Raw genomic sequence first — 14842 nt, 5'->3', positions numbered from 1 at the left:
AAAATTGTTTTTTTTTTTTATAATATATTAAAGATGTATTGTCCCTTGAAACACAAAAAAATGAAGGTCAGAATATTCTAAATTTAAATTGGCCATATCAAAGTAATATTAAAGGTATTCACTTTAAGTCGAAAATTCGAGCCAAAAACAACAATTTTACGTAATTAACAGGTAAATTAACCTGATTACATTTCTTCTGGAAATTATCGTGAGCGAAAGTAAACAAAGATTTCAAACCATGATTATACATTATGCATGATGCTAATTAGGATTGTTTACAACTCGTCACGGTTGAGAAGGTGTTTTCACACAGATCGCGAGGAAGTTTTATGATTATGCATACAGAGTAGCCAAATAAGCGCGTTGCATTATGAGATATGTTTTGATCGAAAACTTTGACTGGAAGTCAAAGTTATTTTTTGAACCAAAAAACGTCTGTATTTCAGTTAAATGATTTTTTTTTCGACTAATTTTTGGTGAAAGTTAATAACTATTATGATACTTCAAAATGACCCACTTTTTTTCGAAATCTTTTATTTTTTATTTTTTTGGAATTTGACAAAGGGACAATACATCTTTAAACATTATACATTGTTTTTGCGTTTTCTTTCAGTTTAGCAATACAATGGATCTCCATGGATGGCTGGTTGATCTTTGTGAAGAAAATGATCTTCAGGTAGCCAATTTTTTTACTGTTTTAGGATATTAGCATTTAACCAGCAAAAATTATAGCAACACTATCACATTAACAACTTAATAATAAATTGTTCTATTAGCTTATGATATGGAAACAAAAGAGAACTAAAACAAGAAACTAAGTAAATTAAATAGTGACAACAAATTACAGTATTACAATGGATCAAAATAATCACTGTAGTGCTTCTATGCTGTTGGCTCATTTGATGTGATTGTTTTGCTTTAATTATTTGACCAGCATAATATATCAACACATTAACATACAATACAACATAGAGAGGAAAAATGCTGGGCATATGTCTACAAAATTAATGTAAATACAAAATTTAAGACAAGAAGAAAAAAAACTTATTTATTTGGGCAATCTAATATTATTATAATGATAATATAATATAATGGCTGTAATTTAATACAACATGGCATGTATGTTGTTGTCTATGTTTACTATAGTATAAGTATTTTAATGAAAAATGTAACTGAATGCATATTGAACTATATTTTTTATTTCATAGATTGCAGGGGAAAAAAGTGCTGAAGAAATTTGCCATTTCATTGTTAGCAACAATGCTGTCAACATCCAAGACCAGGTATACATCAATTTGTTTTCCTTTGTAATGAATTTGATATACAACGTTAAATTACTTGACACTAATTAAAGTACATCAATACTAATTTGTTTTTAAGATCTTTTATAATTGTTCTCTGGTTGCATATTTGCAGATAACATTCACACTGATTGTTAAAAGCATCATATTTTTTTTCTCAACATAATTGTTTCACTTCTTTCTTCTTCAGTTTTTAGTGTTGAAAAGTATATTGTGTGTTTATATCTTATCTTAGCTGTCTGTTAGATGGTTTGTCAATATAATTGAGTACTCTTTCTTTCAGTACAATTTGTTTAGAAAATTTGATTGGCTAATACCGGATTTGGATAATGGCTTGGTAACCCAATCCCCTGTAATTGTAATTAATTTCAGAATCTGAACGATGATATAATTATTCATCTGTTAATAATATAATAATAATCTGATAACTAAACAAACTTTTATTAACATCATACTAGAGTAGTAGAAATATATACTTTTCATTTATTAAACTTTATCACTGAAAGAAAAATACAAGGCACAAGACAGTGAAAAAAAGTTATGAACAGGTGGCAAGCACTTCTATCCACATTGGACCCCTTGTACAAATAACAAAACATAAAAACACAAACATTTAAGATATAAAAATAGCTGAAATTATACTATTTTCAGTTTTATATATAAAGCGCAACATTTAAGACCTGGCCACAACAAGCATAATGTAGGTACACATCTAATTGGTGACAGTGGCTTAGGCTGCTTTTGTGCTTTCCTGGTAGCTAGTGACTATGATTTTATATTTTCTTCTTGCATCGTGTTTGTTTAATTTGTTGATTTGTATTATATTTTGTAAAATGTATCTTTTGCTTGAATAAATAATAATAAATAATGTAATACCTACAATAGGAAAAGGTAATACCCATGTGCATGTAATGTCAGGGTCAAAGTTATTTAACAATTTTTTTCTTGTAAAGTTTACATATAGTTTAATGAATTGTGGAATATTATTCCATCTGATACAAAACGTTAGTAGATTCCAAATGGGAATAATCCTTTGAAAAATATGATTAATTTAGGGGATTTAGCTTTACACTTCACAGACTTCTTATTTAATGTTACCATTTAAGTTATTGTAAATGTATGCTTCTTTTATTTCTTAATATTTCTAAATAAATGTTGAACGAAACTTATAAAGAGACATAAAGACAAAAGTCCTACATTATCATTCATGCTTATATTAACAAATATTGCCTATTTTTCTCTCTCTCTTTTGAAAATAGATTACTTTTTAAGGCACATAATTTAGCTCATAAGGTTTTGTATTTTTGTTATATGAAAGAACGGATTTCACACAGCAGTTTGAAACGGTGGGCTCATACAAACAAACAATTCAATTTGTCCACTTATAAAATGTACCATAACATCAACAAATTGACAAAACCTAACCAAACTAAACTAACTTTTTTTTAATAAAAGAGCCTAAAACATGGTAGAACACTGGAGGCCTTTTGCCACCCCCTCCACCACCAGTTCCTGAGGCTGATTGTTCAAACTTTGTCACAAACCCTTTTTCCCCCTCCCTATTTTTCAAGGCTGGATCCGCCCCTGGGATTTATTAACAATTTTGATCAGTTTGTGTTCTCTCAAAGATACAACCATTCTTCTGATAAAAATATGTGATGAGATGTTTAGCATGTGATATAGAAATAATTTTGAAAATTAATTTCCCATGTTATACTCCATTGAATAAGAACATCAATGTCCATCTGAGGCAAATGACAGTCATCAATGTTAATGATTGACTTCTAACATTTTCCCTATTTAAAATATACGTCATGAACCAATCATGCAAATTAATATAGATATTGACACAAACTACTTGTAGTAGTTATCAACATGTTGGTGCACTACCCACTGCTTCTTGAGGCTGAATCAAACCCTATCAGCTCAAGCTCTGTGTTGTATATATTTAACCACCAGACTAGTGACTGTTTTATTACTACAGTATTACTATTTTATTGTATTCAATTATTCAAGACCCAACAGTGTATCAAAACACCAATACAGGATTGAAATAAAAATACAATATAACATATTTACATGATAAAAATAAAAAAAAAAACTATTCATTAAACATTAACAATTCAACAGATTTAGTTATTCAAGTTATTTAAATAAAATGACATTAAATGCTGTATAAGTATTAATGTGTAAGTATATTACAACTAAAAATATCAATGTTAGGAAAAATGTTAACTAGATCATTATAAAGCTCTGTTTACACTATTAAACTTTATGTGACAAAAAATGGAATGTGCCCATATATGGACAAGATGATGCCATATCACTACCATATTTGGGCAAATCACCACCATATTTGAGCACATCAAACTAGTCTAGTGATAGTGTAGACATAGCTTAAGTTGAGCAACATGACAGAAAGAACTGTTTTTACTATATAACAGGCACAGAACATGAATTTAACCCGCCCAGTGATATGCTGAAATTTGATTAATTAATTTGAAACAATAAAGATGAGGAAACATAAGAATATTTGAATTACAAATAAATTGATTGATATTTAGTCCTTATGACACTCTAAATCTTAAAACATTAAAACATTAATCCTCTCAACATTTTAAAAATTTTATAAAAATAATATTGAATATAATGTTGTTTTACTCTACTATCACTTTGTTCTATATTTATTTTACTGCATGTTTGTGTCTTTGTCTTTCTGATTCTGAAATATTTAAAGTTATTGGTGAACTCTACACAGTAGGCACATTGTAAATAAACTATAGAAATTGATACCAAGAACTATGTTTATCCTCTTTCTTTTAGAGATTCAAGAGGGATTTTGTGGATCATTTAATTCAAGATGTTCTCAATAATCCTCATTATGGGATTATTTTAAAAATATGTTAGCACTGTTAAAATAAACAAACCAAGTTCACAAGAAGAAAATGTTGTGAATGAAATTATTAAGATTAGATTTGGGTTATGGCTGGTAGATACATTACACAAATAATAAATAGTAAACTGAATCAACAAATTAAACTTGTATAAATGATGGCAAACAATCACAATAAAAGCTTAAAAAATGTTTGCTCGTAATAACTGGCACATAATTAGTATGTTATGTTCAGGCCTAATTTATCTATTTTTCTTTAGTACTTGACTACAGTCGGTATAACATAGTATAATAGCAATAATAATTGTTATTCTTTCAATGATTATGATAACATATACTGTCTGTTATTATTTCATAGATCCTAAATGTATATCAAAGCAATGCTGAAAATTAGTATTATACCATATTGTTTTTGTTATACAGATATTAAGTTTTAATTGATTAATTTTATTAGATATATTTTTGACACAGCAAAATAATATGATTGTAAAAAGGTGATGTTATAATTACTCTGTCAACAATTGTGTATAAAATAGAAATGCCTACACACAAACACACACTAATCAGTAGGCCTAAATGATTATCAACAAGTATGCCTATTACAAGTTGGAGTGGTGTAATTGAATAGTGAAAACCTGTTATTAACAGCTACTACACAATTTGAAATTTAAAATAAATTTTCCAGATTTATAATTGCACTGTAAAATAATACTATAAAATTGTTCAAAATATGTAGGATGAAGGTTTATTTTAAAATAGCTTTTACATTCTGCCCAACTATTTCAAAATAAAATTGATTATAGATGATATAGTTAGTATTATCTGTTTTATATTTCAGAATTCAAGTATACTTTGATCATAAGCATAGTTTACACAAATAATACATTTTACAATGCTTATAGAAATAATCATTTAAAGTTGATTGTTAGTTATTAGAAAAATATCTTTCAACATTGAAAACAAAGTAATAAACTGTTATCAATTAAGGATATTTATTTACAAGATTATTAGTCATTTTTTTGTTTAGATATTAAGGAATAAGATGTACATGTTTTGTAACTTTGTTTATTATTTAATATTTTCAATAGGATGGCACTACAGCGTTGATGTGTGCTGCTGCTGTAGTTAATGCAGCCATCTGCCATCAACTTATTGATGGTATAGTCAGTATGTTTTTATAAATTGATAACATTCAATAGAATACTCATAACACTTTTCATAGCATAAACTTCTTTTGAATATTTAACTGTATTTTAGTATTAGGCAGGTTATGATAACAGGAATAACATTTGTTAATATAAGTTTTAAAAAAAAATGTACATTTAAAAAAAAAGTTGTGAATATGAATCATGTCTATCATCAACCTTCACCTTGATTCCTTTGCTCTTTATATTTTAAGGATATTTCTAGATTAAAATGATATATCTATGCTGAAATGAAAGGTTGTGAGGATTACTTTTGATAGAAGGGCTCTTCTTACCTAAAATTAGAGCAAATACATAAGCCCATAACACTATAATAATATTATGACAAAATATATATTACATATACACACACATATATTATACAAAATTTCATATTTTTGGTGGTATATTGTTCTGTATAATTTTGAAGATCCTAAGTTGTTTAAATTTAACCAATGGCAGCATATCATATTTACAATTGAGTTGCTCCTACAGCCTTGTGTTAAATGTTAGTTGAAACCATTGTTATAATTTGAAACTTTAAACAATCTACAACATTCTAATTTGTATGGGCTAATTAAAATGCAGTATTATTATTATTTGAATTTTCAAAATCTACAGTATTCTAGCTAATCTTGGTTTATTTAAAACTGATTGTAAATTGTAATTTTTATTTTTTGGTGTTAAACAGTTTATGAGAAAAAATTGCTTTACTTGAAGCTTAACAGTATTGTGGTTATAATCAAGAAATTGCAAATTTCAAGGCAATTAAATTAGTTCAACAATACATTGATAACGATGCACACAAGTGTAGCCAACAATTATTGAGTAAGCTACATTTTAATTTCTACATAATGCATTGCTCTCTAGATCTAAATTTACGACTGTGAACCTCGCTCTTCAATATTAGTTTGAATTATACTAAATTGTTTGGTCTATAAATGAAAGGAAAACAATTTCTTATATAGTAGTTTTCATTAATTCATTTATTTTTAATCCCATGAATTATTAAACAAATAATTACATACATCTATTATGTATTTTTGTTTATGTGCATAGTAGGCTAGATAATAAGCAGCACTTAGCACAATCAATTGATTGTCTACAAGATTCCAATTGTACAACTCTGTCAATAACCAATGCTAAATACCACATGTATAGTAATGAACACAATGATGATGAAAACAATTATGAAGTATTATATCAAGAAGATGTATACTGTCACACTTTGTAATAAACAATGCACTTTATATAGTTTGTATCACTTTGGAATAACCTGTCACTTATAATTTGTGTGACAAATATTTGAAAGTGTGATAATTACAGGATATTACAACAATAGTGAAACAGTAAAACATGAGAACATTTTAAAATTAAATAATTATTATGTTAAGTTTGATTTATAAAGTTATTCTTCACATTTTCATCGATATTTAAACTATTGAACAAGTCAACACTACAGTACATAAATAGCAAAGCCTATTACAATGCTATCACAATATCTCCAATAAAGTAATGTTGAAAGTTTTTACTTATTATATAGTATAGTAGAAGGTATTTGATATGTAATGCCTATTTTTAATAATAAAACCTGTATGAATCATCAATAGTTACAAATTGTAAAAAAATGTTGAGTCTTAATTTAATTTTGTTTGCATGGTCACTCACTATGCTATAAGATCATAGAGGTAATAATTGCATAGTGGAATAGCTTTTTGTCACATAATACAACTATTCTATTGATCAGGTTTTTCAGTCACATACTATTTCTGATTAAAATGAATTTATTTGACCATACAGTAGCTTGATTTGTTTCTTAATGATTCCTCTACAGTACTGTACTTAATAACAATGTCACCATACAGTAGCTTAATTTGTTTCTTAATGATTCCTCTACAGTACTGTACGAATACGAATACGAATACGAATAGAACTTTATTGCAATCAAACGAAAGATTGAAGTTTAACAAAAGCGTTTCACTCAGAAAAATAAAATGCAATATACAAAAATAAAAGACATTCAGAAATGTAGAACATACAATCAAAAAATTAAAACAAAATTACAATTAAAAATCACTTATTATAAAAACAATAAATATAAAATTCAAATTGTTAAAGACATAGGCCTGCAGGATAAAAAATTTAAAAGTATTAAAAATGTTTACAAATTTAAAAAATGTTAAAAACTTCAAAAATTTTCAATAATATTTACACACAAAGGTACGGAAGGTCGCGGAAACATAACACAAAATGTTTACCATTTTTGGAATACTCCGTGATTAATAATAAACGTTTTTGAACGGTTAGTTTTAACTCTAGGGATACAGAACTCACGGAGTCTTCTAAGATTATAAGCAGCAGAAGGAGCCTCCGGTAACAAATGATTCAATCTGTGACTGGGGTCTTTGATTTTAACAAAAAGATCCTTGCACAGTCGAACACGGCGGTCTTCTAAGGTAGAAAAACCAAGGAAGCTGCGGGCATCGGAATAAGTAGCATGCGGAAAAATACATTTAAAGGCCCTTCTCTGAATTTGTTCAAGTTGTTGATTCTGTTGCTTCGTAATATTTGATCCCCAAACTGGGGCCGCATATTCTAATATTGGTCTAATGATACTAGTATAAAATTGGACAAGTGCGGGGGCATCCAGGCCTGCCCTCCGCACCTGTTTGAGAAAGTACATTCTAGAATTACATTTACTAATCATTTGATCAATATGAGGTTGCCATGACAAATTATGAGAAATAATTACACCAAGAAGTTTAAATTCGTCAACACGTTCCAGATTACAATCTCCAACATGGAGTGGCTCAAAAGCAGTCTTTGACCTTTTACAACTAATTCTCATCTCTTTCGTTTTCTTAATATTAAGGTACATATTGTTATCCTTAGCCCACTGGACAGTTTCGTCAAGAGTGGTTTGGAGTACAGTTGCCCCATCGTTGCCGACGCGTTCATGGATGGAGGTGTCGTCCATGTATTTCATGCACGGCACCCCATCCAGAAGATCGTCGACAAAGATGATAAACAACATGGGCCCCAACCAGGATCCTTGGGGGATACCACCCTTAACGACTGTCCAAGGGGACAATTCATCGCCTAGTTTAACACGTTGTTTTCTATCACTTAGAAAAGCATAGATCCAAGAGATTAGATGGTCTTCGACCCCTAAATTATACAACTTATCAATTAATATATTATGGTCAATTAATCCATAAGCCTTTTTGAAATCAAGCAATAATAATCTCATTTCATCTCCTTGGTCAGTAGCATTAAAGCATTCGGTTAACAAAAGTATAAGAGCGTCAGTGGTAGACACACCCTTAGAGCAACCAAATTGATTCAACTTGATTTTATCTTTAATTTGGACCCAAATCATTTCCCCTACGATCCCTTCAATAACTTTCATGGTGGTGGAAGTCAGCGAAATAGGACGCAAGTCATTCTCAAGAACCTTAGGTGGGTTAACCTTTGGAATGGGGATTATATCGGCTGACTTCCAAAGCATGGGGAGAACCCCTTCCCTTAAACTGGAGTTAACTATTGCACTTATTGGCTTGGAAAGGACATTGGCAAAATCACGTAGTACCCACGGAGGGATTCCGTCCGGGCCTGGGGCTTTATTACATTTCACAAGTTTAAGCTTAGACTCAATTGTCTCTGGCATGATAATTAAATGGGGTGGTACTACAGTGTTACAATCATTGGTTTTTGGTTCAAGAGGTTTGAACTCAGAAGTCAGGGACTGGAAAAAACCACTAATTTTCGTGGTAAGATCGTATACGTTCCCGTTACATTCATTCATTCACTCAATAACAATGTCACCATACAGTAGCTTGATTTGTTTCTTAATGATTCCTCTACAGTACTGTACTTAATAAAAATGTCACTATACAGTAGCTTGATTTGTTTCATAATGATTCCTCTACAGTACTGTACTTAATAACAATGTCACCATACAGTAGCTTGATTTGTTTCTTAATGATTCCTCTACAGTACTGTACTTAATAACAATGTCACTATACAGTAGCTTGATTTGTTTCTTAATGATTCCTCTACAGTACTGTACTTAATAACAATGTCACCATACAGTAGCTTTATTTGTTTCATAATGATTCCTCTACAGTACTGTACTTAATAACAATGTCACCATACAGTAGCTTAATTTGTTTCTTAATGATTCCTCTACAGTACTGTACTTAATAACAATGTCACTATACAGTAGCTTGATTTGTTTCTTAATGATTCCTCTACATACTGTACTTAATAACAATGTCACTATGACAATTAGTTAATTAAATAAACAGACACACATTAAAGTAAATATGATAAATTGTTGTCTCATGTAAATTATGTTCAAATGTTAAAAAATGATGATCTAACGTCAATAGAGATGTACCTTTGATGATGATTGATTTGAAACTTTAACAGTATTTTTTTTTCATTTGCTTTTTTATTTTCAATTATTACTTTTTAAGGGTGCATATTACATACATAAACCATTTATATTGCGCCTTATCAAAACATTTCAAGATGCATAACAGATAACTAAACTAAACGATAATAAAATAATAAAAAATAAGAGAAGAATGTCTACCAATAGATAAAGACCAACTCTGGACGACCAATAACGTGCCCCTTGGCCCATATTTTTTAAAGTTTTCGTATAAAACGACCAATAACGTACAAATATTTTGATATATCTTCACTACTTATTTAGTGATTAGATTTTTCCAATTTTTTTTTTTTTGGGTTTATACTGCTTTTGACAAATATTGGGCCTTAGTGAAGAACATTCTGTCTATGCATATAATCACAACATGCACAAATAGAATACTCTGTCTTTGACATATAAAATGACTAATAAAATACACTCTGGAATGTACAAGAAAGGAGTTATCTCTTCTGTGCTCTTTAACAAATCACAAGTACAGGTTCTCCCAGAATCAGTTGTTTTAAACAACATGACACACTCACTACACTATATTTGTACTTATTAAAGTGTTTTCCATTTCTTATGAATGACCAATGACATGCACTACAACTGTGAAGGGTTGTTTAAACAACCGATAACATGGATCTAGTAACAGCATATTCCTTCTACAGTTTTAACAACCACAAGCGTGCACTACTACTAGTACCAGAATATTAGGGCTGGGAATTCCCAGGCTTTTTTAGATTGTTATCACACCCACATTTTATTCATCATCAATATAAGTGTAACACTTCTTTAAATAAATATTCTAAGAACTATTTTTAATGGATTTTATTCTAGCAAAACCCAGTTTTAAATGATATTTAAACCTCAGTACAATTTAGTTGGTGTACAAAGGAATAATAGAAATTGTATTTTCTCCCATAAACAAGTTGATGATATGTATTGTATTATTAGATTTAAAGAAAATTATAAGTAGGCCTATAGTGTAAAGAGGGAAATTCGACCCTTAATTTTTAAGCCCTGAAAGAAAGGGGATTACAAAAATACTAAAATTATAACAAGATGGGAATTTTGAATAGAACAGTAAAAATGACTTGGCAGGAAAATTTGTTGATGTCTTTATAATGTTTGTTTTATCTTCAATACCCATATTCTAGGTTTCTATAGTAATTATTATCATTCAGTTTATATTATCAGAGTTCATATGTAATAACATTCTTCTACTGAGAACCACCAATTCATCACTTTTTCCACTTACATCAAAAGCAATACTATACAGTAATGTTTATGATGAACTATTATAATTTTCAATCTTTGAAGCAATAATTCTATTTAAAGAAATTTCAAATTCAGTAAAATGCATAAAATCTTAATTGTTGTATTAAGCAATATTAATGATTTGGATTGATTAAATCTGATAATGATAATTTCACTTCCATGTTAATTGCCCATTAAATTATACACTCTAAACCCACTCATTCCAAACACTAAAGACACTATAATAATAGAAGTCAGTAATCAACAAGTATTACACATTACATTATACACTCTAAACCCACTCATTCCAAACACTAAAGACACTATAATAATAGAAGTCAGTAATCAACAAGTATTACACATTACATTATACACTCTAAACCCACTCATTCCAAACACTAAAGACACTATAATAATAGAAGTCAGTAATCAACAAGTATTACACCTTACATTATACACTCTAAAACCACTCATTCCAAACAATAAAGACACTATAATAATAGAAGCAGTAATCAACAAGTATTACACATAATTATTCATTCTAAACCCACTCATTCCAAACACTAAAGACACTATAGTAATAGAAGTCAGTAATCAACAAGTATTACACATTACATTATTCATTCTAAACCCACTCATTCCAAACACTAAAGACACTATAATAATAGAAGCCAGTAATCAACTTTGATAAAAAATAATTGGTTAGATGTTTTTCCCTACTCTGACGTAATTTTTACTTTATACTAAGTACATAAATTCGCAAGTAATTGTGGGGGATAGTGGGATTTGTACTTATATTAAGTACATTGAGAATACTTGTAAATTTGTTCGCAAGTATTTCTAATGTACAGTAGTTAAATACAATTATAACCTTGATAAAAATATGTATTTAAAAAAAAAGAAAAATCAAAGAGCTGATAACACATTTATTTTATAGAAGATTTTACACCATTTTTAATTTTTTCAATGAATTTAAGAGTTTTATTTCACACTAATTATTGATTCTATCAGAATCTTTGTTTATTTATTTATTCTTTCCTTAGAACTATTTTGTCCATCAATTATATTGATATCAGTTTCATCTAGTTAAGTCAATTTTTCAGAGTATATTCCTTATGGCCAGGAATCGATGTGGTTGTTTTCACGGTACGCAATTAAAATGTACGTGGTCTACGCACGAGTTAACGAAATCATGTTTGTAATCAATTAAACAAAATTTGGTACTCATAAATATTAGGTCATATTTCATCATAGGGCGCAATACGTGCGCTTAAAATTTTACCAAAATTGATTTTCGATGAAATTAGAGTACGTTTCAGGCAATTTTAAGCGTTTAAAAAATTGCCATGAGTGTGCAGATTTTTGCATGCGCACTGCGCGTTAAACGTTAATGCGCACTCTATTGTATTTGCGTTAGCAAGATCGTATCATATATTATAAATATTTAAAGATTCTGAGAAAATCAATCAATCAATATATCTTTTAATATCAATGCATAACCTATAATTCGTCATAGTGACGAATTAAATCTGGTGTAAATTAATTCTGCCCACTTATCTCCAAATAACACACAATTTATATTATAGATGATACAATCTGTTTTATATTTCAGAATTTAAATACACCTTATGTTTTGTTGCACAAAATACCATAAGAAGCAAATTTTGTATTGACCGATAGAGGCATAATGTATATTTTCAAATATAAAACAAATCGGAATAGCTCACACAAACAATAAATTGTACATGCTTTATAAAATAATATTTAAAAATAAATTTTTTAGAAAATTAGCTGAAGACATAGATATGATATAGATCAGAATGCAAGATAAACATTTTTTATTCAATAAGGATGTTGTATAAGAATCAATTTTGTTTTATTACATATTAACATGATGTACTGTATGTTTTGTAATATTTTTTAATGTTTAATATATTCAATAGGGTGGTTTTACAGCATTACATGCTGCTGCTCAATTAGGCAGTGCTGAAATCTGCAATCAGTTATGCCAGTGTGGAGCGAATGTGAATGTTCAAGAAAAGGTAAGTCATACATTCATTATAATGTTATAAATAAACTTGATACAAGTAATACAAATCATTTAATTGAAACTATAAACAAAATTGATTACATTTTTTATTGAGTTGTTACCAGACAGGAAGACAATTTTAATTGATAATGGGGCATGTACAATAACAAAAACCAGTTACAAATAAGCATGTATAATTCTTATAAAACCTGTGATTAATTTCTGTAAAGACCAATTTGAATCTGAAATGTTACTCTTCATTTTACTTATAATTACTAATACATTCTTAAATGTTTATAAAAAAAACAGAATAGATAATAATAATAATTATAAAATCTTTATTTTAAAACGGGGGCTCGTTCACAATAAAATGTGTTCTTCCACGAGGCCGTATGAAAGAAATAAAACTACACTATCACAATTATCAATCTGATGAACAAACAAGAAAATTATACATTGAAAAAAGAAAAAGGAAAAAGTATATAAATGTATATTATTAATGGATTAATAACTTTAAAGTTAGTAGATAAAATTAAAATTAAAACAGAAATGCTAACAATTATAAAACTCACTACAACAAAACAGACTTTAAAAAAAATGGGGGAGAGGGGGCCCTCTCCCCATTTTTTTTTTTTCGGTTGGGGGGGGGGGGCCTATAATTGTTTTGTATAGCATTGACTGGAGATCAATGGATCAATATATGTGTGTAATAATGCCAATATAGAAATTATGAATAATTTTATTGTGAAATATTTATGAACACAATTTTATTTGTCTTAAATAAAGTTTATAAAATTCTCAAAATTGTCTATTAAAACTTGTAATCAACTGTTTGTAATAGCAAATTTACTTCAAGTTATGCAAACATGATCTATATGCATGAAGCATAATATTTTTTGATGTGATAAAGATTTCATCATTCAATGGTAATATGCTACATCTAAAATGAGAACTTGAATTCTACAACACAGTTTTTAAATGTTTATTATTGATTATTGACAATTTAACTACTGTACTATAATAGAAATTGCTCTCATAAAACGAACACCTTAAACATGGTAACACAAATTTAATTGTACATTTTGATTGTAAATATTCAAATCTTTATTTTGAAATCTTTAACTCAAGATCCTGCATATTTAAATTATAACGGAATAAAATTTACTTCAAATTTAATTTCAAAAGAGCAGTAGACAAAAATTGCCATTCTCAAAATTTAGATGAAGAATAGAGTTGTAGCTTGGTGATTTAGACAATCGACTACCAATCCTGTCCTGTGTTACGTGTTTTTAAGAATAAAAACGTATTTCATTGTATCCTATAACTTTTTTAAACATCTATGTTTTCAAGTAAATTTAAAACAATTAATGGATGGATATTATAATTGAAGACTATCTAAAGATGTAATCCAGCAGATGCGGACATTCACGCGACCCTTGTGAATCACAAACTTGAAAAAGTTCTTTAAATGATGAAGCCTTGTCATAAACAGTAGAATTGAAGCAATTTTATGATACATTACAGAAGGATAATCAGAATAGCACACAAGACATACCAATGTCAAAATTATTAAATTATAAAAGTTATAACCACATAAATTTCTTTTTCTTAATTAAACTGTTTGAATATTCTATTACTAAAATGTTGCCATCAACCTCTTATTTTAAGATAATTTACACTAGTGTACACGAGCAAAGCACGCCTCCCCTATAAAATAGATAAATAATATATTAAGATTTA

General features: G+C 28.7%; 1 protein-coding gene across 1 annotated transcript in view; it reads left to right on the top strand.

The window, feature by feature from the left end:
- Positions 1-5375, top strand: part of LOC144835454 (uncharacterized) — a 208751-nt gene extending 203376 nt beyond the window's left edge. Inside the window, exons 2-4 of the mRNA XM_078690538.1 lie at positions 614-676; positions 1209-1283; positions 5283-5375. Coding sequence (XP_078546664.1) covers positions 614-676; positions 1209-1283; positions 5283-5375 — 231 coding nt within the window. The remainder of the gene's footprint in view (positions 1-613; positions 677-1208; positions 1284-5282) is intronic.
- Positions 5376-14842: the final 9467 nt, after the last annotated feature.

This window comes from Antedon bifida, chromosome 2 (genome assembly GCF_963402885.1).
Source record: "Antedon bifida chromosome 2, ecAntBifi1.1, whole genome shotgun sequence".
NCBI lineage: Eukaryota > Metazoa > Echinodermata > Crinoidea > Comatulida > Antedonidae > Antedon > Antedon bifida.
The sequence above is the reverse complement of the archived record's forward strand: the minus strand, read 5'-3'. Positions and strand labels throughout refer to the sequence as shown.